This window comes from Lactuca virosa, chromosome 4, assembly GCF_052849685.1.
Source record: "Lactuca virosa cultivar CGN04683 chromosome 4, Lactuca_virosa_CGN04683_v6, whole genome shotgun sequence".
In the NCBI taxonomy this organism is placed as follows: domain Eukaryota; kingdom Viridiplantae; phylum Streptophyta; class Magnoliopsida; order Asterales; family Asteraceae; genus Lactuca; species Lactuca virosa.
Genome location: NC_136429.1, coordinates 67,126,295 through 67,149,363, shown reverse-complemented (window position 1 = coordinate 67,149,363; position 23,069 = coordinate 67,126,295). Strand labels below are relative to the sequence as shown.

The 23,069-nt window shown below is 37.7% G+C and overlaps 1 protein-coding gene, 2 long non-coding RNA genes and 1 other non-coding gene across 7 annotated transcripts; 3 read left to right on the top strand and 1 right to left on the bottom strand.

Annotated features, from left to right (window-relative positions):
* Nucleotides 1–7,786: 7,786 nt before the first annotated feature.
* Nucleotides 7,787–9,509, bottom strand: LOC145105129 (uncharacterized). The gene is made up of 3 exons (XM_079042261.1): nucleotides 9,099–9,509; nucleotides 8,249–8,377; nucleotides 7,787–8,160 (listed from the first exon to the last, which is right to left on the bottom strand). The coding sequence occupies exons 1-3, from the start codon at nucleotides 9,453–9,455 to the stop codon at nucleotides 7,993–7,995; spliced, it is 654 nt and encodes a 217-aa protein (XP_078898387.1). The 5' UTR covers nucleotides 9,456–9,509; the 3' UTR covers nucleotides 7,787–7,992.
* A 1,122-nt stretch (nucleotides 9,510–10,631) lies between these two features.
* Nucleotides 10,632–10,720, top strand: TRNAY-GUA (transfer RNA tyrosine (anticodon GUA)). The gene is given in 2 exon segments: nucleotides 10,632–10,668; nucleotides 10,685–10,720. It is a non-coding gene; the product is annotated as a tRNA-Tyr (tRNA).
* Nucleotides 10,721–11,755: 1,035 nt separating this feature from the next.
* On the top strand, nucleotides 11,756–13,525 carry LOC145109802 (uncharacterized). 4 transcript variants are annotated; one of them, XR_013709225.1, is made up of 6 exons: nucleotides 11,756–11,936; nucleotides 12,164–12,364; nucleotides 12,454–12,554; nucleotides 12,709–12,798; nucleotides 12,932–12,992; nucleotides 13,268–13,525. It is a non-coding gene; the product is annotated as an uncharacterized LOC145109802 (long non-coding RNA). The 4 variants fall into 4 exon arrangements; XR_013709224.1 differs by having other exon boundaries at nucleotides 11,756–11,989; XR_013709222.1 differs by having other exon boundaries at nucleotides 11,756–12,364.
* Nucleotides 13,526–17,469: 3,944 nt separating this feature from the next.
* On the top strand, nucleotides 17,470–19,963 carry LOC145109801 (uncharacterized). Its single transcript, XR_013709221.1, has 3 exons — nucleotides 17,470–18,006; nucleotides 18,993–19,050; nucleotides 19,840–19,963. It is a non-coding gene; the product is annotated as an uncharacterized LOC145109801 (long non-coding RNA).
* Nucleotides 19,964–23,069: the final 3,106 nt, after the last annotated feature.

Here is a 23,069-nt window from a genome sequence, read left to right as displayed (position 1 = left end):
ACATGCACAGTACCAAACAAGTAAATTTGATTCAAGTTCAAAAACATTAATCAACCAAAACAAACACTAACAAACCAATAATCATTTATCAACAAACAAAAAAAGAGTATAACTACTCGTTAATATCTATCAGCCTTTTTCCATTTCCATTTTGGGTGCGTATGGCGTCTTCCAACTCTAATACATATCAGAAAAAAAAAATGTGAAAGTTAGCATATAACCAATGTTTTGTTATTAGATAATAAAATGAATTTGTTTGCTACCTTTAGCTATGTCATCATCTTTAAGAATGTCATCGATGTTGTCAACAATCGGCTTTTTTGATTTCCTCACCCGATCTTGGGTGCAAACCAAAGCCTCTATTATAGGTGCGGACAAGTTTGCTCGGTAACTATCAATTATGCGACCGCTTGTACTAAAAGCGGACTCGGATGCCACGGTAGATATTTGAATGCCCAAAAGATCTAATAACATAAACATATAATGTCAAATTATACTACATTATAATAAAAAATATAAGTAATTAAAATTATACCTTTTGCCATCCGCGAGAGAATTGGGTAACGAGATGCGTTATTTTTCCACCAAACCAGTATATCAAAGTCTTTAACGCCTTGGGTTTGTCCTCCGTTCAAGTATCGTGTTAATTCCGTTTCCTTTGAAGCTGATGAGTTCACCGATTGAGCAAAATAGTCACCCACAAAGTCGTCATCATCATCAATATGCACGACATCTTGACTACCACCGGTTTCAAATGGTACATTAGAGTTGGTATTGTAACAATTAAAAAAGTTCTCAAATCTCGTTTCAACATCCTTGATTAAAGACTTAGCCTTCGCAGTAATATCTAATTCGGAAAGGGGTTTATTTTCCGGCATCTTGTACTTGATCAATGTTTCAAAAGCATGTCTAAGAAATTCTGTCTTCATTCGCGGATCCAAGATAGTCGCAAAGTACATGTAGTCATTCAAATTTTCAAAATCTCCCCAATACTTCTCATATTTATCTATCATATCTTTCCCAATTGAATAAAATCGTTTGTTTTTCGACCAAACCCGTATATGCTTGTAAATGCCACATACTTCTCCAAAAAACCGATTTGCCAATGGTTTTGAAGTCGTCGACACCAATTCTGTTTTAACCTTAAACTTCTCAAGAAAGGAGACCATTGCTCGACAAGTTACAAAATCTTCACTCACGGGGGTTACCACATCTCGTGCAAAGGAACGATCTATCAAAAAAATGTTACAAAAAAAAAAGATTTAATATATCATTTTTGGGGGGCTGTAAATGACTCCGTACATATGCAAATAAGGTGTTTCCAGAGTCTATAACTATTGCCAAACAGTGAACTACAATTTAAAAAAAAAAATCAGCCCAAACGGACTCATAACGAAGTAGATATGACAGTTTAAAGTTAACTAAAATTCTACAATAATGTTGTAACAGATTCAAAACAGCTTTGATATGTCATTTTTGGAGGGCTGTAAGTGACTCAATACACATGCAAATTAGGTGTTTCCAGAGTCTATAACTATTGCCAACCAGTGAACTACAATTTTAAAAAAAAAAATCAGCCCAAACGGACTCATAACGAAGTAGATATGACAGTTTAAAGTTAACTAAAATTCTACAATAATGCTGTAACAGATTCAAAACAGCTTTGATATGTCATTTTTGGAGGGCTGTAAGTGACTCAATACACATGCAAATTAGGTGTTTCCAGAGTCTATAACTATTGCCAACCAGTGAACTACAATTTAAAAAAAAATCAGCCCAAACGGACTCCGAATGAAGCAGATATGACAGTTTAAATAGGGCTAAAAATTTAGCAACAATGCAGAAAAAAAAATTACCTTCCATTTCATACTCGTAGAAAGCTTTTTCTAAATCCACCGCGATCTTCAATAAGTCGTAAGTTGAGTTCCAATGAGTGGGACAATCGTTACACAAAAATTTGGGTGATTCCACCCTGACGGCTTTCATGCACTTTTTAAATAGAGCAATCCGTTGTGTGGACTTTCTAATATATCTTACGGCGTCTTGCAAACATTTAACACTCTCGTCATTTTTATTCATCCCGTCTCTCACAATTAGATTGATAATGTGTGCCATACACCTAATGTGAAAGTGTTTTCCTTCATTGTACAAGTTTGGTAATTTGTTTTTTAGAAACTCTATTGCTTTGTCATTAGAACTTGCATTATCAACCGTACAAGTCATGACATTCTTAATACCCCACCCTTGAGTACATTTCAACACTTCTTTTCCGATATCTTCCCCCCGTTGACTATCTAATTCTTTAAAGTTGATTATCCGTTTGTGCATCTCCCAATTATCATCAATAAAGTGTGCGGTAATGACAATATAATGCACCCTTTTACTCGGACTTGTCCAACAATCGGTGGTCAAATGAACCGTGTTAAGGGGATTACATAAGAATGTTACCAACTTATTTCTTTCTTCTTGATAATAAAGTGACACTCTTTTTGAAATTGTTGTTCGACAAGGTACAACCACCTTCCCATTTAGTGCATTTGTGTATTCAATAAAGGACTCATTTTCTACAAATTTAAAAGGTAGACCACCCACTACAAACAAATTCAACATAGCCTTTTTAATTCGTTTGTCGTCATGTTTCCAGTGCTAACACTACCCTCCCCGGTTAAATCTTTTTTAAATTGTAATGTTTGTTGGTTTTTCAAATTCTCGGGGTTTTGCTTACAATTCTTTGCATGCTTATTTAAGCTAGACGTACCGGTATTATTCCCGTCGGCTTTGAGAACCCTCTCGCACCATTTGCACTTTCCATGTCGAACTCCATCAATAAAAATCTTCTCAAATGATTTCCAACAATCGGACCTTGTTTTCCCTACTCTTTTTCTCTTTTGTGTTGGTTCCTCATTGATTTCTTGTTGAGTGTTGTCAACAAACACATCATCATCATCAAGCTACAATAGATAACAATAAAAACACAATAAAAACACAATTAAAATACAATAACACAACTTAATAACAAAATAGTTGTTCTTATGGGGGCAGGCAACTACATCAAAGTCATGGCAGTGGTGGAGGACAATGGAAGCCAACTTTAAACAGTATTTCAGAGATTGGGAATTGAGTCGCTTTTCTTCTTCTTTCTCTTCTCTTGTTGTAAACTCTATCTTCTATAATATTCTTCATCTTATTATCTAATTAGAATTAACTACTTTTATTATACCTTGTTTGGATAATAGCTTTAAACTTTGAATCAATTAAAAAATGACTAACATTTATAAATTATAAAAGAGGTGTTTAATAAAAAGAATCAGCCTTTATCGGTTTTTGCAAAATGTATAGTCCTTATTCTTGAGTAGTAACATTTCCAAACTAAATGTTTAAAAGCAATTATGGGCTCCAGTTCAATTATCGACTCCAGTTCAAATGTTTAAAAGCAATTATCGACTCCAGTTCAAAGTTCAATCTTCAAACTACATGGCTTAAGCTTAAGAGTGAAAGTAATAGGCTAATAGCAAACTGCGATTCCCACAAGACAGTAAAAAAAACACAAACTTCATAACACATGAAATCAAAATTCTTGACAACTTACTTGTGTAGCTTCATTGTTATCTACCCAATTCTCCACCATTGGTCTTTAATTGATTGTAGGAAATTGATTTGAAGTTCAATTGGGAATGAATGGAAGTTGATGTTTTGATGATCGTCGACCTGAATGATGAACTGAGGCTTCAGTATCGGTGTAAATCGACTGAGGCTTGGGCTTCAGTATCGGCGCCAATCGAGTGAGGATTGTGTAGGCGACAACTTACTTGTGTAGCTTCATTGTTATCTACCCAATTCTCCACCATTGGTCTTTAATTGATTGTAGGAAATTGATTTGAAGTTCAATTGGGAATGAATGGAAGTTGGTGTTTTGATGATCGTCGACCTGAATGATGAACTGAGGCTTCAGTATCGGCGTAAATCGACTGAGGCTTGGGCTTCAGTATCGACGCCAATCGAGTGAGGATTGTGTAGGCGACGACGATCTACTTCTTTGTGATCGGTGACTTTTTTTTTTTAGCTTTTCTCTGTGGACGATCGACGAAAATTGAGGGCACGGGGAAAAGAAACCAATCGTATTCCGGTTCCACAGTTAGCACGTTTCCTATACCGGTTCCACATCTAAACCGGTTCTTTGGCCCACTAAACCCGGACCTGGTCCATTTAACCCGGTTCCGGTTTTTTAAACAAAACCGGTTAAAAAACCCGGATTAACCGGACCCGTTAGACCCATACCCGAAATACCCGGAACCCGGATAAGAGTAATTTTGAAACCCAATACCCGGACCGTTTAAGCATTTTCCGGTTATACCGGTTCCGGTCCGGTTTTCCGGTTCTAAATCTCATCCCTAGACACAACCATCATTTATGCCTTTTTTTATGGTCCATTGTCATCTTTGTCCTTTTCTTTTTTAAGAACCCTTAACCCAACCTTATATGTTGTCCATAGGGATGAGCATATGGACCGGGGAACCGGCCGGAACCGGTACCAGAACCGGAACCGGCACCGGAACCGGAACCCGATGGAACCGGTCGGGCCGGGACCGGGACGTTATTTTTGTGGATTTTTGGAACCGGAACCGGTAGAACCGGTAAAAACCGGAACCGTATGATGCTATTTTTCTAGGACCGATTCCAACATTTGAAGACACGACAAGAACCGGTAGGAACCGGGAACCGGTAGAACCGCCGGGCCGGTTCGGTTCTTGATTTTGGCCGAAGCCGGTTCCCGGGTCGGGTCCGGTTCCAGCCGGTTCGGTCCTTTTGCTCATCCCTAGTTGTCCACCACCTAGTACTATCATTGGTGTCTTCCACCACCTAGAACTGCACCGGCCACCAACCACCATTCTCTCATCCACCAACCACTATCTACTATAGCCATGGTCTTATTCTCAAATGCAAAATCAAAAATTAGGAAAATTTACAATTTGGTGTGTTTTAAGAGGTTTAATAGAGTCTTGATTTTTTATTTTTTGTTCTTAATAAAAAAAATAGTATTTTGCTCGTCGCACGTTGTTGTGGGGTCAATACGTTCTTTAAATTGAATTTGACGGTTAGATTGATAAAAGTTAGGTACTATTGCATTTGTTGGTAGATCAATATCAAAGGTCGGTAATACTATTACCGACTAAATTGTCGTGGATGAGGTAAACACGAAAGTTTAAAAAGTCAAGGGGTGAAAATGACATTTTACAAAGTTCAAAGTCGAAGGGTCAAAGTGATATTTTACTAATTTAAGGGACGGTAATTGTAGGAAAGTCATATTATATATAGTATGGGGTTAAACATGAACGTTTAGGAAATAAAGTGGTGAAAGTGGCATTTTACAAAACAAATGGTAGAAAGTGTCATTCTACAAAGTAAAGAAGTTGAGGGATGATAGTGACATTTTACAAATTAGATGGTGAAAAGTTGCATCTACAAAAGTAGGGGTAGCAATACTACCTGAGTTAAACAGGAAGTTTAGAAAATATAAATGTGAAAATAACATTTTAGAAAACTCAAAGTTGAAGGGTTGTAATTAAGGTTTTACAAAGTAGAGAGGTGAAAAGTATCATTCTACAAAGTAAAAGGACTATATAATTAATTTTAAAAATGTATAAAAAAAATAAAAATAAAACATTTAAAAAAAGTAACTTGAATTAAAAGGTATAAAAGTCATGTGAAATTTGCCAAAAAAAATTGGATGTGGTAGTTTTAAAACCACATAAACTAAGTGCAAATGAGATTAAATAGTTGTCTTTACTACGTCTGAAAACCATATGGATCAATCACGTAAATTTTTTCTATGTATAATGACATAGGACGCAAGATAAATCACAAAATAGCAAAAAACTATATATGAACATTTCGACAACAAATGTCTATATTATACAATGTATAATAATTATGTTTTTTTATTTTATATTTTGTAATTTTGAAATAAGAAAATAATAATAAACTCTTAGTTTTTTAATAATAAAATTAACTGTTTATAGTTTCTATTAATCTTAAAAATAATAAAAGTTGATTATAAATAAAAACAAATCATAATAAAATATTAAGTTTGTTTGAGTTGCTAATAAACCAACAAAAAATAATATCGTGTTTGTTTAGATCACCGATAAAAAGATATTCTAATATCATGTAATATCATGTACTAAGGCAATGGATTATTTTATCTATGTCTTTTTCTTATTTTCTGTGGTAGAGTTTGTTCGGTTTTTATCTACCTAAAAATTGTAATTTTGTAATGATGAAATATCTTTGATTCCTTATTGGGGATCTCGGGGAAGGGATGCATTTATATTTCCCAACGGGGATGGGGTGGGGATGAGATAGTTGAGGGATTCGGGAATGAGGATGGGTTCAGTGTTCCCTGACCTTGTTGTCATTTCTAGTTTTAGCATGATGCATGACATGGTTTACCATAAGGGTAACAAACTTAATCAACTTTAATCTAGAATCAAAGGGTTGTTGGTAGTGGCCCATATGTCACTCAAGAGTTGTGATAAGGTGCGCTCTAGCGAATTTGTTAAGGGTTTAGTGTCTCCTTGAGGAGAATGTGTAGATTATGAGTATTCGGCTTAAAAATTAATCTACAAATCATCTTCTATAGCTTGTAGCAAGAAACAAACATGAAAAATTCTTTTAACTCATGAATTCCTAGTGTTATTAGCACTTCCATACCTTTCATGTGAATTGAAATGCTAATACTAGTTGAAGGTCAATCATGTAAATGTAACCTAGTTTTTGGTTGAAGTGTTTGAATTAGGTTTAAAAAAATTTAAAAACAAACATGATAAGTTTTTTACTAACTTACAAAATCAAACTTTGTCTTTCAAAAGTGTTTGCATCCATTTACATATGATCGAATTCAAATATTCTACCTTTGGTTTCAGATAAAACTGTATTTTTTTTTATATTGTTTAATTGTTAAAATGTAGCCCTCCTCATACTTTTTATATAATCAAATATATTTATTAATTCCTGTCATGGTAAATTTCATAATAAAAAATCATAATTTTATTTAACCTCCTTTTAAAATTTTAAAATGATTTATTAGCCATATATGTGTGTGTATTCTAACATCAACAGATCAACCCTTGGACCATCTTTAATCCATTTTATCATTTTTGTACCGAAATGATATTATTTGATATTGATATACATACTAATTCATCTTCAATTCATTACAACATTTTAACCATTTAAAAAAAAGGCTTTTTTTCAAACTTATACAGATTTTCAAAAGTACCCTTTTTAATTATATTTTTATTTGTATATCCGCTTTTTTTCCCAAATTTTAACCAATCTTCTTTTTACTGCCTTAAGTTTGTAGATTATATAATTATACAATTATATGTTTTATAAAATATAATATACGTCAAGTATGTGTTTTATTTAACTATATAATATGTTTTAAAATTATTAAATAGCATTAACTTTTTAATAAGTTCTGAAAATAAAATAAATTCAATACATACCATAATTTAACAACTCATATTTATCATAAGTAACAAATATTACATATGAAATGCCATTATACAAATAATAAACAATAAATGAATAAAAGTCAAGATTGAATGACCAAATTATACAATAGAAACTTGGAAAACAAATATGATTCCGTTTTGGTGTAGAAATTTGTGTTTGATTGGAACAATTTTATACCAGATTTGGTGAAAATTAGATAAGGTGTTGAGTTGGATATGTACTACATCTTTATTTTATTGTTATGCAAATTAACAAATTAATGCAAAAGTTAAAAAAAAAAATGTTAATCAATTGGGGAAAAATCGTTATTTGTGAACTATAGCATAATCTAAACAACTGATCGTTTATACCCATGGAATCCCAAGTTAATTAGACAAAAAAAAAATGATCTTTCTCATGTTCATGGATTGAGGGATGAATGTGGCAGAAACTAGCAAGAAATTCCAAAGGAGAATATTTAGAATTAGGTTTTAATTATAACTCATCTTTCTCATGTTCATGGATTGAGGGATGAATGTTGTTCTTTTTGTTGTAGTCATCTGCAAAAACATCATCAAATGAAGGATCTCCTGGTCTTCGAAAAAGCCGATCCCCAATCTTAATCTCATATGCCTCTGGTTGACTTAATATAAATTCTTTCAACTGAATAATCAATCAAAACACAAATTAAACAATGAAATAAAATACAAAAAAGCATGGTATAGTATAAATGGTTGAATTTGAAACGAACCTCTAGAGTGTCGTGGCCTTTTTCCAGAGTGAACATGATTGTGCTCACATCAACACCCATAAATTTCACCTCAATGGCTCCTGTTCTTGCAATTTTGCTCCATTTCATTGCAATTTCTGTTATCATATCCTGCAAAGTATGAATTATGAAATCATGATCCATCCATCCATCTTCCAGCTATATTCCTTAAAACAGCAATACTTAAGTGAATTCCCTTATAGAATCGTTCAACAAGATTATTAAGTTAACAAAAACTTGATAAGTCAAGTAAGGCATATGAAAGCAGTTACACCACCTTCTATGACTCTAAAGTCTACTACTGGTTGTAACATGAAATCAACCGATTGAACTTATCAATCAGTCAATATAATAAGTAATATATATCAATACTAAGTAATTTTAGAGCAACCCTTGTCCACGTCTCTGAATATGACTAATTTGTACGACACTCCACTCTGATTTCGGGATAGAGGTTGCTTGTCTCTACTCTCTACTGAACAGGTAAGCAATGAACAGTGAAACAATTAAGGATTATTTTTGTTAACATGCATTGTTCAGTATAATTTTGAGTGAAACTCTGGTTCTAGACTTCTAGATCTAAAACCTAGCCTGTGATAGATGAAGAATCAAGAGCTGCATTTTGACTTTTTTATGCTACTTAAGATTTTGTTAATACTTCCTATAAATGAATAATTGATAAAAGAAGGTTTAATATCAGTTTCTTGAAGTTGAGAAAATAACGGATTTGATCATTCAAAAACAAATCGTGGCTCTTCTAGGGTAATTATAGGGAAAACTTGGAATGCGGATGCAGTTTATCGATTATCAAAGAGAAGAAGAATCAAACTACCGGAGTTCGCCGAACGCCAAACCGAAGCTTAACGAAGCCAAATGACGGTCCGTGCTGACGTTTCATCATCTCATCCTGCATCTTAGCCAAGTCCATCTCCGAGAAATCCGTCGGTGGCGGATCAAACGGCTCTTCTGCTACTTTCTTCTTCCGTCCCCATTCCTTCCACGCTTCATCCTCCTCGTCGTCCACCACATCATCTAGTTCATCAGGAATATGAATCCTCGCATTTTTCCCGCCTAATACGCCGGTGCTTCCAGATACAATTAGAATCACAAGGATGAGTAGGAGACGGATGTGGATCGTAGAAGACACCACCTCCACCAGCGCCGCCGCGAATCTCGTATGAGTCGCCATTGATTTCGCTGTCTGCTGTTTGTGATATGGGTCTCTATATATATATATATATACTGCTCATACATGTTAGCTAACAGCTTTTCCAACTGAAAGCAGTCTTCACATACGCACCCTTGGCGCATATTAGCACTGGGAAAGTCCCAGTATATGAACACCCTTTTAGGTGGGACTACACAATTTAATGACGAAATAAAATAAAATTTTATTGCTTCACTCCATTAAACAATAAAACATTAGATTAAGCCATTATATTTTCACCATGACATCGTTATATAAAAGAAAAACAATAACTTGTGATTTTTAAAATTGATTTTGAAAAAGTGTAGATTCCTTCGTGCTACTCATAGATTTGGATTCATCATTGATTTTGAAAGAACGACTTTTTTAGACCGATTTGGATTGATCATGTTAGCATATATATTTGCCTTCGTGCCACTCAGATTCTTGATAATGGTAACTTGACGCTTGAAAAAGGGTGACATATTTCCATATTCTTGTTTATTTTGGCCATGGATGGTTTTATGTGGCTATTGAGATGATATTGATGTTGGGTTTTTACAATGTGTCGAGATCGGGAACGAAGGTTTGGCTATTTCTCATTTGTTTTATCGGGTAGCTTTTATAGAATTTAATCCTTCAAAAGAAATTGGCTAATGCATAGACTTTTACGACTCGTTTTCTAACTGATCAAGTTTTATATCAACGTTATTATTGAAAATGCAGAAAAAATTATCGTATGCATAAAAAATAGTATATTTTGCAGGAATAAACTATTTGGGTGAAAAACATCATCAGTAATCATCATCTCAAAATCATGTGTTCTTTTATATTTACATAAAATTTATAATTAATTTATAACAAAAAGTCATATACAATTTTCAAATGGCAAATCACTTTTTTATGCAAACACTAAAGCTACATATTTGTATAAAATATGAAATATTCAATTGGATACAGAATTTAAATAAACTCCCTCCCTCATAATGATACAATCCTTTAACAATAACAAAATTAAAAAGCTTTTGAATCAAAATCAGCATTATTAAAATTTTAAAACAAATTGTTAAAAGTTACACTTAGAAATTGTAATTCTCAGATCATCGCCTCATCGAATTGGTTTTTTAGTGGACAAAAGAGAAAACTATAAATAATGAGTGGATGCAAAATGTACACAAACCGACCTTAGCTCAGTTGGTAGAGCGGAGGACTGTAGTTGGTTAAATGCTGTCATCCTTAGGTCGCTGGTTCGAATCCGGCAGGTCGGAAATAATTTTGAATATTTAGCATTTTTTTTGTTAACTTGCTTTAAATGTTTTATTTATCTTATTGAAAAACGGCGTTGTGACTTTTCTTACTACAAAGTAGATTTTACTTTTTGTAAATAAAAATCAACATTTTATGTTAAGGTCATAAGGAGTGGGAGAGGCTAAATAATCAATAATGGCTAGGCTACATAATGTAAATTTGGTTTGAACCACCTAAAATTTAAAAGTTTACAACAATTTATATATAAAAAATATTTAGAGCATACCTTAATTATTTTGATGGACCTACCAGATGTGTTTAGAAAAAATGAAAAGAAAAAATAAAGGAATATATATATATATATATATATATATATATATATATATATATATATATATATATATATATAATAGAAGGCATATTATATTTTTGGTATGAAATAGTCTCTCACATTGACATCATTAAAAAAATTGCTAAGGATTTTCTATTATAAATGAATGCTTACATTTTCAAATTTTTACACCATAAGCTTGTCGATGTCTGGTTTGGACCAGCTAACTCCAAGTATTAGATGGTTTTTATTAACAAAAATGAATAATCGATTTAGGCTCGATCCTTTCATCACCAATTTTTATTCATGCGGAACTAGTTATTTTTCTAATTGAGCTCAGTTTTCTCTTGAACCGTCTCGGTTAATGAACCACGTGGTTTTCTATTCTAGATTTGTCATTGATGCTAAGTGAGGTGTTAAAGGATGTTAAGAGTGGTATTAGGGATGAGCAGCGGAAGCGGGTACCTGCTTTCGGAACCGGAACCGCCTCGGAACTGCCGGTTCTGGAACTGGAACTGCCTTAGGTGGTTCCGGTTCCGGTTCCTAAAGTCTCGGAACCGCCTGTTCCAATTCTTATTTTTACGAAACCGATACCCGCTGGATACCTGCCGGTTCCGGTTCCAATATCGGGTACCCGGAACCGGTACCGACGGGTACCCGCCTTTTTCTAAAAAAAATACTTAACTATTTATATATTGTTGATTTTGTCTAGGGTTATATGACTATATCGACTCATTCTAAAAAATACGCCGACACACGCTTCTTCTCTGAGTTCTCTCCAGTCTTAGACATGAACTGTTCCTTCGTCTCCCTCGTCTCTGTCTCTCACATTACCAGTTTGCCCCAAATAGGTGGACCATGTCGCTTCTTCTCAGTACCACGTCGCTCCGATCGTCCCTAATTAGGTTCTCCATCGTCTCTCTCATCGCTTGATTATCAGTCCTCTCTCATCCTCAATGTTAGATTCTTAATCGTAACTCTCAAATATGATTGTATCTGTTGACTGTGTAATTGGTTATCTCGATTATCGAGTTCTTAGGTTGTTCAACCTCCATATGTGAATTCGTTTATTAGACTGTTAATTTCGATTTTTTTTTTGTTGAATTTTTTTGTTAATTTGTCGATTCTTTAGGTTCTGTTAACATCTATATGAAGTTTAAGCTGCAACAGGCAGGAATCAAGGCAATCCAATGGCGAAATCTGTTAATATGAAGTTTTATCTGTATTCTAATTCAGTCATTATAAGTGCATCTGTATTATGTCGGTTTGACCCTTTCGGAAGATTTGTTCTTTGGTCTCCACGATTACCTTCTACTAAAGACATTGTCAGCCTGTAAGTGCAAGAAGCTTTAGAAATTCATATCATTTGTATTCTAGTTCAGTCACTGTAAGTGCAAGAAGCTTTAAAATTTCTAATTGCAGGAGTAGGATTGAATGTTGAGTTACAGAAGCTGATAACAAGCTCATAATTTTATCTGAGAAGCTAGTTGGATCATGGACTTTACTCACTGAACTTAATGCAGGCATGTCATCTTCTTCCAAACAAATTCAAGTTCATTTTACCTTCATTTAATTAATATCATTTGTAATCTACTAATGTTAATTCTTTGGATTTACTAAAGCTCATACTTTGGATTCACATTATGTTTTTGTGCCTCTGTTTTATTATTTATATAGTTAAAGGAATATCTAGTTGAGGCATGCAAATTGAAGCTTTCAGTATTGGATTTGTCTAATAATTCACTATCTAGCCTCCCCCTGAGATTGGTAAGGTTAGCATTTTATTGTACATGTAGAATTCAGTACTACATGAAAACAATACTTTTATAATTTTTATTTTTATTTTTATTGGAAAAGGTACTTTTATGAATTAATAATATTATTCTCTAATGTCTTTTAGGCTTGATGACAACTTTGAGGAGGCTTGTACTCACTGGAAATCCTATACGAACTCTAAGAAGGTATAAAAAGCAACTCCATTTTAATTATTTGATCCAAATCTATATTCTTCAAGCCGAAGAAGGTACTCACTATTCATGTGCACCATATTTGGTATTGAACTATTATTATTATTATTATTATTATAGATTTTGTCCTTTTATAAGTTTGAATGTTACTCCAATGTGTTATAAATGTAACTTTTTTATTTAATAAAATGTTAGTTTTTATGCTTAATTTATGTTTCTTGTATAATACTTATTATTATAAAAAGAAAATTTGCTTAATTTCATTTCAGAAATCAGTCGCAATATGGAAGATCTCTTAAGAGGGAATAAGTAATTGTTGTTGTTGCTGTTTTTGCTGCTGCTGATTGTTGTTGTAGCTGTTATTCGATGTTGTTGTTCTTGCTGTTATGTGTTGTTGCTGTTTTGTTGTTGCTATTGTTGCTGTCACTATTGTTGTTTTTCGCTGCTACCATTATTGTTTTTATTGTTGCTATTTTTGCTTTTATGAATTATAATTTCAGTCTCTTGTTGCTATTTTATAGTTTTTATTATTGTTGTCTATAGCTTGTAGTTTGCTATTTTGGCATGTTTTTAATAGCGTGTTATTCAAAAGATCATTTTTTTGTAAATGTTTTGGATTTATATCTTCTACTTATATTGTTTGTACTGGTTAATTTACATAATTTACATGACACGTATAAAATAACAAGTTTTAATACTCAAAAGTCGGGTACCCGGAACCGGAATCGGTTCTTGCGGTTACGGGAGCGGTTCCAATTTTCTAGGAACCGGTGTAGGTGATTCCGGTTCCAATATCAAAAACTTAAGAACCGCTGGTTCCGGGAGTGGTTCCGATTCCAACTAAAATAGGTGGGTACCCGGTTATGCTCATCCCTAAGTGGTATACACAACCCCTTACCAAATATTAAGCAATTCATTAAAAATGAGGTGTTAGGCTAGTAGCGAAAGTAGAGAGAAAGTGGAGAATGGAAATGAGTGTTGTGATTGGCTGCTGGTATTTATTTATTTTTCTTAAATTTTACCCTTAAACTCAAACCTATTAAATTGACATACTATCACTCTATACTTTTTTGTGCTAGACATGTTAAGCTTACGTGACATCAAAAAAAAAATCCTACGTGGCAACGTGCTAAGAGTGCTACCACTCCCTCCAGCCTAATGACATGTAATCGGATCGAACTTTACTCTGACATTGTAACCGCCAAAATGTATTGAGTTGACAAGCTACAGGATTATGACTCTGTGTTGAAACCTAAACATTGAATGCTTATGACCTATTTGTACCTTTGACTCTTTGAGCCTAAGGAACAACGACTGCAATGTGACGTATAAGCAAACTGAAACAGTAAATCATGTAGAAAGCAAATTAAATAAGGAAAGGTTTGAAATTTGGATTTATGTGCAACCTAATGACCTAATCATACATTCGAGTCCAAGAAACAAGGACCGTGATGTGACACATATTTAATACCTTATACCATGTCATACGACGGAGATACACCATACTTTATGTGTCTGATTGGCTAATACCTTTTGGTATAACGATAAAGATAAACATTGGAACCAAATGTTAATCTCAAATGGAGATTAGAACCATCCTTACACATTGACACCCGTTGTAACGTCCCAAAAATCAAGACTAAAAATTTCGATTTTTAAATTAATAACACCATCATCCAAAAAACATCATAGAAATCATGGTGAATCAAAGTGGATCAATATCATCCAAGTACATCAGAATAATATAAAAATGTGGAATGATGCGGTGTGTGCACTGCAATCATCCTGGGCTCTTCCCCTTCGAACCATAAGTACCTGAAACATAAACTTAAAACCATAAGCACAAAGCTTAGTGAGTTCCCTAAAATACCACATACCATACATATCAAACATATAATGGGCCCCGCCCGACATCGAGCCCCGCTCGGTGAACAAATATGTCGGTCATCACTCATCATTCCCCGCCCGATATACATATAAACAAATAAACATATAACCATATAAACACATGCAATAATCACAAAGATAAATATCATACAGGATAGTCATCGGGCCCCACCCGGTAAACATATAAACACATATCACATGCAAGAGTCACGCAGAAAACTAGAATCCTAAACATAACAAACCATGGGCCGACATTGGTGCCTTCGACCCGCTAAACACAGTGAGGAAACTCACCTCAAATTTGTTGAATCTCTTAGATAAAATTTCGGTCTGTTGGTCCGTAAAATCCCCGTACTAACATCATCAATAATACCCAATTAATAATTAGGTCTTATTGTCCAACATCCAGGGTAAAAGACCATTTTACCCTTTTTCCTACTTGGCCCAAAATCAAGGCTCAGTCCATTTTATCTCTAAAGGCCCAATTTCCAATCTAGAAAAGCCCAAAATCCATAAATTATTCATGGGAGTTAAGGGGCCAAGCCCACACAAAACATAATCCAAAACCCAAACCCACAATTCCTTCGGCACAGACTAGCGTACGCTCGACGTACCAGACTCGTACGCCCTGCGTATGCGATCGATGCAAAAACAGGTTCGTAGTCAGTACGTTCAGCGTACCAAGGAGTCCGCCCCGCGTACTGGCCTGATCCCAACCCTTTAGCCAAATGACTTAATCACTTCAGAACTTATTATCCAATCCACAAGATATCAACATATGAAGTTCCTAACCCATAAATTCAAAGGCTTTAAGCCTTTGCATGGCTAAAAACACCCCAAGGTCCAATTCTAGCATCTTAGCTCCATGAAATGAGACATCAACTTTGCATGGTTGCACAATACCCATCAAGGTGACATTTTCAGGGACCTCTAAAACGTCCAGATCTAGAGGCTAAGCTCTTTGAGTAACCTTTACTCACAAGGACAAACCAAAAAGGACTAAAATAAGCCATAAATCACCCCAAACTAGATCTACACAAGGAGTTGTCAAGCTAAGAACTTTATACCTTTAATGGATTGCAAAAGAATTGATAACTCTGGGTCTCTAAGCTTCACTCCAAGCAATGAATCTTCAATATCCTTCTATCACTTCAAAGTGTACAAGAAAACACTAATATTCTTCACAAGAGCTCAAGAGCACTAAAATGGTGGCTAAGGGTCGAGATTAGGGTTCAGGAGATATGAAGGCTGATAAGAGGCAAAGCTCATGGGACTTAATGAGATTATATAGGGGTAAAACCCTAAAAAAATAGGGTTTCTAACTGCATGGAGTATGCCCCGCGTTCTCCCACGTACGCCCAGTGTATTTGGGTGCATCTGTGATCCATCAGAGAGCCAGTATGCTCAGCGTACCCATAGGCTACGCCCCGCGTACTAAGATATGGACCAAAAAGAAAGGTTTTGCATAAATGGGGTTAAAGGAAACATACTAACACTTTCGAATGTTACCATTCTCCCCCACTTGAATAAGACTTCGTCCTCAAAGTTCGTCGCCACACATAACTCGGGGTAATGCTCCCTCATCTCGTCCTCCGGCTCCCACGTCCATTCTGAACCTTTGTGATGATGTCACTGAACTTTTACCAACTCAACAACCTTGTTCCTCAAGGTTTTCGTCTTCCTGTCGAGAATTGCCACCGGTCTCTCGATATAATTCAGGCGATCATCCACCTGAATATCCTCCAATGGAACCACTACGGAATCATCCACTAAATATTTCCGCAGCTGAGAGACATGGAACATGCAATGGATATGATTAAGATCCTCAGGAAGATCCAAGCGATAAGCAACCCGGCCCACCCGGGCCAAAACCCTGAAAGGGCCGATGTACATGGGGCCCAACTTGCCCCTCTTTCTGAATCGGATGACACCTTCTAAGGTGACTGTAACATCCCGTTTATTAAATAATTAAATGGATAAAATTAATAAACGAATAGTGGCCCTAAATCCGTAAAAAAATTATCAGTGTTTGTCAAAAGGAGCTAAATGGCGTAAATTCTGAAAATTGGAATCTTTATTGTAATAATTGGTTTTGAATTGTAATAACTTGTGGGAAGCAAGGACTAAAGAGTAAAATGGGGATTTAGATGGTAAGGACTAGAGAAGGAAGGAATGAATGTGTAACACCCCGTTTATTAAATGAATAAATAGATAAAGTTGATGAATGGATAGTAGCCCTAAAATCAATAATTTTATAATAAGAGTTGGTCTCGAGGAGTTAATTGTTACAATATTAGAAGTCGGGGGCTAAACGTGTAAGTTTTGGATTGGTTCTGTAAAAAAATTATAAGGGCAGGGACTACTTGGTAATCTATTGGGACTTAATTTGAAGAGATTTTGGAGGCTTAGGGCCTAAATGGTAACATATATAGTTGAATTGTAAAGATTTTAGATGGCATGGGTTAAAAAGGTAAAATATTGATCTAATTCGAATTAAATTGGAGCTGGAGGGACCAGAGTTGTAATTATGCGAAAGATTTAAAGTGGTCGAAGATATAACCCGCCACCCTCACCATGTCAAACCCTAAACCTAAAGGTTCCAGCCGCCATAAGTGAAGTAGCCGCCACCACCTTGTGACTCCCTAGCCGCCATCTCGCTCTCCTCGTTCTTTTCCGATCCGACCAGGTCGCTATCCACTGCCGGCGACGCTGTGAGCGACAAGGACCACCGAGACCAGTCGAGTAAAGTCGTACCGGTTGGAGACCGGAGAACTGATGTCGTGATTTCCGCCATCTCCGGCGCCACCATAGCTGCTGGAGTCGGAGAACCCCGCCATGCCTCCTGTGGTTGTTGAGGATGAAGTCGGATGTGGGAGATCAGCCGCCATCATCGGAGTCGCCCAGCCATCATCCAGTCATGAGCAACCCAGCCGCCAACGGAAGCTGTAACCACCGCCTTGCTTGCACTGCTGCTGCTGCCCTTCGACGACGACAAGGCCGCCACCTCCCTTGTTCTTGTTGCGTCGTCACAGGTTCACTGCTGCCGGAGATTTCGTGAACTGTAAGGACTGACCACTGCCACCACCGTGAGGTGGTGGCTGCCATCGCCATGTGCCACCAGGTGGGTGGCTAGGGTTTTTTTGTAATCAGTTAGGGCGTATGTGTGTTATTTCAGCGATGTATGATTGGGTTTGTTGGCCGGATAGATCAAGAAAGCCACCGCCACCACGAGCCACCACGAGCCACTGTCGGTCATCACTAGGGTGACTGTGTGTGTGTTAGAGTAGTTAGTGTGTGTGTGTGTTTATTTTGGATTAAAAGCTTTGTAATTGTAATTAGCAAAATATGTAATGAAAAGAACCATAACCACCACCGTAAGATGGTGGCCGCCGCCGTGTGCCGCCATTGACCACCACTACCAGAGGTGGTAGTGGGTTGTGCCCCACTAGCAAAACCCTAATGGGCTTAAAGATTAGTTTTGGGCCTATTGGGCCATGTTTGGGTGGGAAACCCTAATTAGGGTTTAGAAAACCCTAATTCTTGATACTTTGGTTCTTGGACTCATGGGGACCCACTTTTGGGCCATTTGGATTGGATTGTGTATTATATCTAAATTATTCCATATCATTTATCTACTAGAGTAAATGACTTAATGGGTTAAGTCCTTAATGGGTTAAGTGAGAAACATTTAACCATAATCATCATTTTATGTGAAACCCTAATTTCACTTGGGCTTTGTGTTGGGCTATCCAAGAACAAGCAAATGGACTAGAACACTTTAATGGGCTTTAGGGTAAGGCTCATAGGAAGGTTTGGGCCCAATTTGTAAAATTAGGCCATAGTTGGGCCTAGATGGTTGTATGATATTGGGCCGAATGGACTGAACAATTGGGCCTTAAGGGAAGTCCATGTAGAGGTTTGGGCCCAATTTGGAAAATTGGGCCATATGTTGGGCTTTGAGCCATAGTTGGACTTTGGGCCTTTGGATTGGGCCTTGGGACTGAGTCAAACTAAGTTAAGGGTAAAGAAGTCTTTTACCCCAAGCATGGAATTATGGATATGTGATAGAACCCAATTATTAATTGGGTGTTATTTTGATATTGACAGATCGGGAATCTGTCATCGAGCAGCTATGGTTCTGTCAGCGGGACTTCACCAATGTGAGGTAAGTTTCCTTCCAGTAGTAACGGGTTTACGGCCACAATGTCGGCCCGTTTAAGTAGTAGAGTATGCTGGGGTGAGCCCGATGCTGGGATTAGCCCGATGTAGTTTATATGTTTCCGGACTTCGGTCCGATGCCGGGGCGGTCCCGAGAAGTAGTTAAGTATGCTTGATGTCTTTGTGATTTATGCATGAATATGTGTTATGTGTTATGTGTTTCGGGCTTCGGTCTGATGTCGGGCAAGCCCGATGCAGTATATGCGATTATGTTATATGTTATGTGTTAAGTGTTTCGGGGTAAGCCCGATGCCGGGGCAAGCTTGATGTATGTTAGTTTACATGCTATGTGATTGTGTGCTCTGGGGTAAGCCCGATGTCAGGGCAAGCCCGATGTATGTTAGTTATCATGCAATGTACTATATGTTCCGGGGCAAGCCCGATGTATGTTAGTTTATATGTTATGATTATATGTTTCGGGCTTCGGTTCGATGCCGGGGCAAGCCCGATGCAGATCATGTGATTATGTTATGTGTTTATGATATATGTTATGATGTGTATGTGTCGGGGCAAGCCCGATGCCGGGGCGAGCCCGATGCCCGATGCGGTCGGATGCCGGGGTGAGCCCGATGTCGGGCAGGAGTCCGATGCCGGGTAAGCCAATGTCGGGATTCGTCCCGATGCAGTTGGGAGTATTCCCATAGTTATGTTATTTGTGATATGTGCTTTGTATGGTATGTGGTAGTTTGGGGGAGCTCACTAAGCTTCGTGCTTACAGTTTCAGTTTTGGTTTCAGGTACTTCAGTTTTCAAAAGAGGAGCTCGGGAAGATTGCAGTGCACACACCATTTGTTTAGTCTGGGATGTTTATACTCTGAAATATTTTGATATGAGACTGGATACACGACTTATGATTTTTATGTGAAGAAGTTATTTATGGTTTTTATTATTAAATTAAAACGAAATTTTTAGATTGTATTTTTGGGAAACGCCATTTTTGTTGTTGTCGGTAGTTTATATGTTCTTGATAGGAACACGGAGTGTGGGCGGGGCCTGTATCTCATTATTACATGATTATAAATATCAGTCAGATTGTTGGATTGCTATACTTGTTGTCTGTGTGATACCTGTATGTGTTGTTAGGAATGTGGGTGTGGGCAGGGCCCGTATCTCATAGAGAGTGGGCGAGGCTCGTATCTCATAGTAGTTGAGTGTGGGCGGGGCACGTATCTCATAGATAGCTGATATGGTACAAATTATATGCTTAGTTATACTTATTGTCTGTGTGGTACTTGTATGTATTTTCATGACTAACTGAGTGTGGGTGGGGCCCGTATCTCATAGTAGCTGAGTGTGGGCGGGGACCGTATCTCATAGTAGGTGAGTGTCGGCGGGGCCCATATCTCATAGTAGCTGAGTGTGGGCGGGGCCCGTATCTCATAGTAGCTGCGTGTGGGCGGGGCCTGTATCTCATAGTGGCTGAGTGTGGGCGGGGCCCGTATCTCATTGAGTGTGGGTGGGGCCCGTATATCCTAGTAGCATGATTATTTGTATGGTATGTGGTAGTTTGGGGAGACTCGCTAAGTTTCATGCTTACAGTTTTCAGTTTTGGTTTCAAGTACTTCCGGTAGCAAGGGGAAGAGCTCGGGCTGATTGTAGTGTACACACCATTTGTTTAGCCTGGGATGTTTATACTCTGATACATGTTGACATATGTTATAATATTTTGAGATACACGACTTATGGTTTTTATATGATGTTTGGATTACTATGGTTTTATTAATGATTTAAAATGAAATTTTTGTTTTTGGGATGTTTCAGTGACACCTACAGGAGAACCATATCCCCAACCTAAAACTCTAAATCTGATCGGCGCTTGTCGGCATAACTCTTCTGCCGACTCTGAGTTGTTTGGAGTATACTCTGAACCTGCTTAATCAACTTGGTAGTCTTGAGTACCACTTCGGTACTCCCCATTACTTGCTGACCGACCCCACCCCAACATATCAGGGTCATGCATTTCCATACATCTTTTTCGCTCTGGGATGAATAGAGAATATTGACTTGTGCGCCTCCTCCATCAAAACCTGACACGCACCACCCCAATATGGAACCCACACTCTCCGATAAAGAGTCAATAACCCTCGGCTATCATAATCAAAGGAAGCCACCAGACCCACTAAGATCTTACTCTTCCGATGCTCTTCCTTCATAGCCTCAATCTGAGCTACTCTAATATACTCTAATAGTGGGGCAATCACTGTCATCCTCAAACACAAATCCCTGATCGGAGCCGTGACCGCCTTGCGGCTGAGAGCATCGTCCACTACGTTGGTCTTCCTCGGGTGATAAAGGATCTCACAATCGTAATCCTTTACCACATCCAACCATCTACACTGCCTCATGTTCAGATTTGACTGATCCATCAAATACCTCAGGTTCTTGTGATCTGTGTAAATAGTATAACGGACCCCATAGAGATAATGTCGCCAAATCTTGAGGGCAAACACCACCGCCCCCAACTCGAAATCGTGTATGGGGTAATTCGCTTCATGAGGCTTCAACTGCCTCGAAGCGTAAGCGATCACATGACCCTGTTGCATCAAAACTGCACCCAAACCTGTGATAGACGCATCACAGTAAACCACAAAATCCTCAACACCCTCTGGCAGGGTCAGAATCGGCGCCTCACACAATTTATGTCTCAAGGTCTCAGAAGCTGCCTACTGCTCAGGCCCCAATGAAACGTAACAGTCTTATTCGTTAACCGAGTCAAAAGAACCACTATCTTGGAGAAATCCTGAATGAATCTTCGATAGTAACCTGTCAATCCAAGGAAACTCTGAATCTCAGATGGACACATCGGAACCTCCCACCTCATCACCGCCTCGACCTTGGCCGGATCGACCAAAATGTCGTTCTGGTTGACAAGGTGTCCCAAAAATTTCACCTCGCGTAACCAGAACTCACACTTGGAGAACTTCACAAACAGTCTCTCCCTCCTCAGAGTCTCCAATACCTCCCTCATATGCTTCTCATGCTGATCTTGGGTCTTGGAATAGACCATGATGTCATCAATAAACACAATCACAAAACCAATCCAACATGGGCGTGCATACGCGATTTATGAGACCCATGAATGCGGCTGGAATATTGGTGAGCCCGAAAGGCATCACAACGAACTCATAATGACCATAACGAGTCCGGAAGGCCATCTTCTGCATGTCCTCCTCTCTGACCCTCATCTGGCGATAACTCGAACACAAATCAATCTTGGAGAACCAAGATGCGCCCTGAAGCTGATCAAATAAATCGTCGATCCTCGGGAACGGATAACAGTTCTTCACCGTTAGCTTATTCAGCTCCCGATAATCAATACACATCCGATGCGTCCCATCCTTTTTCTTCACAAATAAGTTTGGCGCTCTCCATGGTAAACTACTCGGCCGAATAAATCCATTGTCTAGCAGCTCCTGCAACTGCGTAGACAACTCCTACATCTCTGGATGTGCTAACCGATAAGGTGCTTTGGTTATCAGAGTTGCACCTGGAACCAATTCAATCCAAAAATCCACCTGCCTCTCTGGAGGCACTCCAGGCAAATCCTCCGGGAACACATCCTGGTATTCCTGAACAATCGGTACATCATCTACGGTCACCTCAACCTTCTCCCGGGTATTCATCACATAGGCTACAAACCCGAAACATCCCTGCTGAAGATAACGCATGGCCCTGGCTGCCAAAAAGAGAGTCGGCCCACACTGAGCACCCTCACTGTAGATCACCAACGCTCCCCCACTTGGGTTCCGAACACGTACCAACTGAAACCCACAATGTAACGCCCCATTCCTGGTACGAAAGTAATTCTCTAAATGTTCATTTTATAAGAGCTACTCGACGAGTTGGTAACCCTAACTCGTCGAGTAGATGCGAGCTGGACCGCGGGGTTTAAGTGGACTACTCGACGAGTCAGAAATGGACTCGGCGAGTAGGTCCATCAGGAGGAAACCCTAATCCTTAGGGTTTG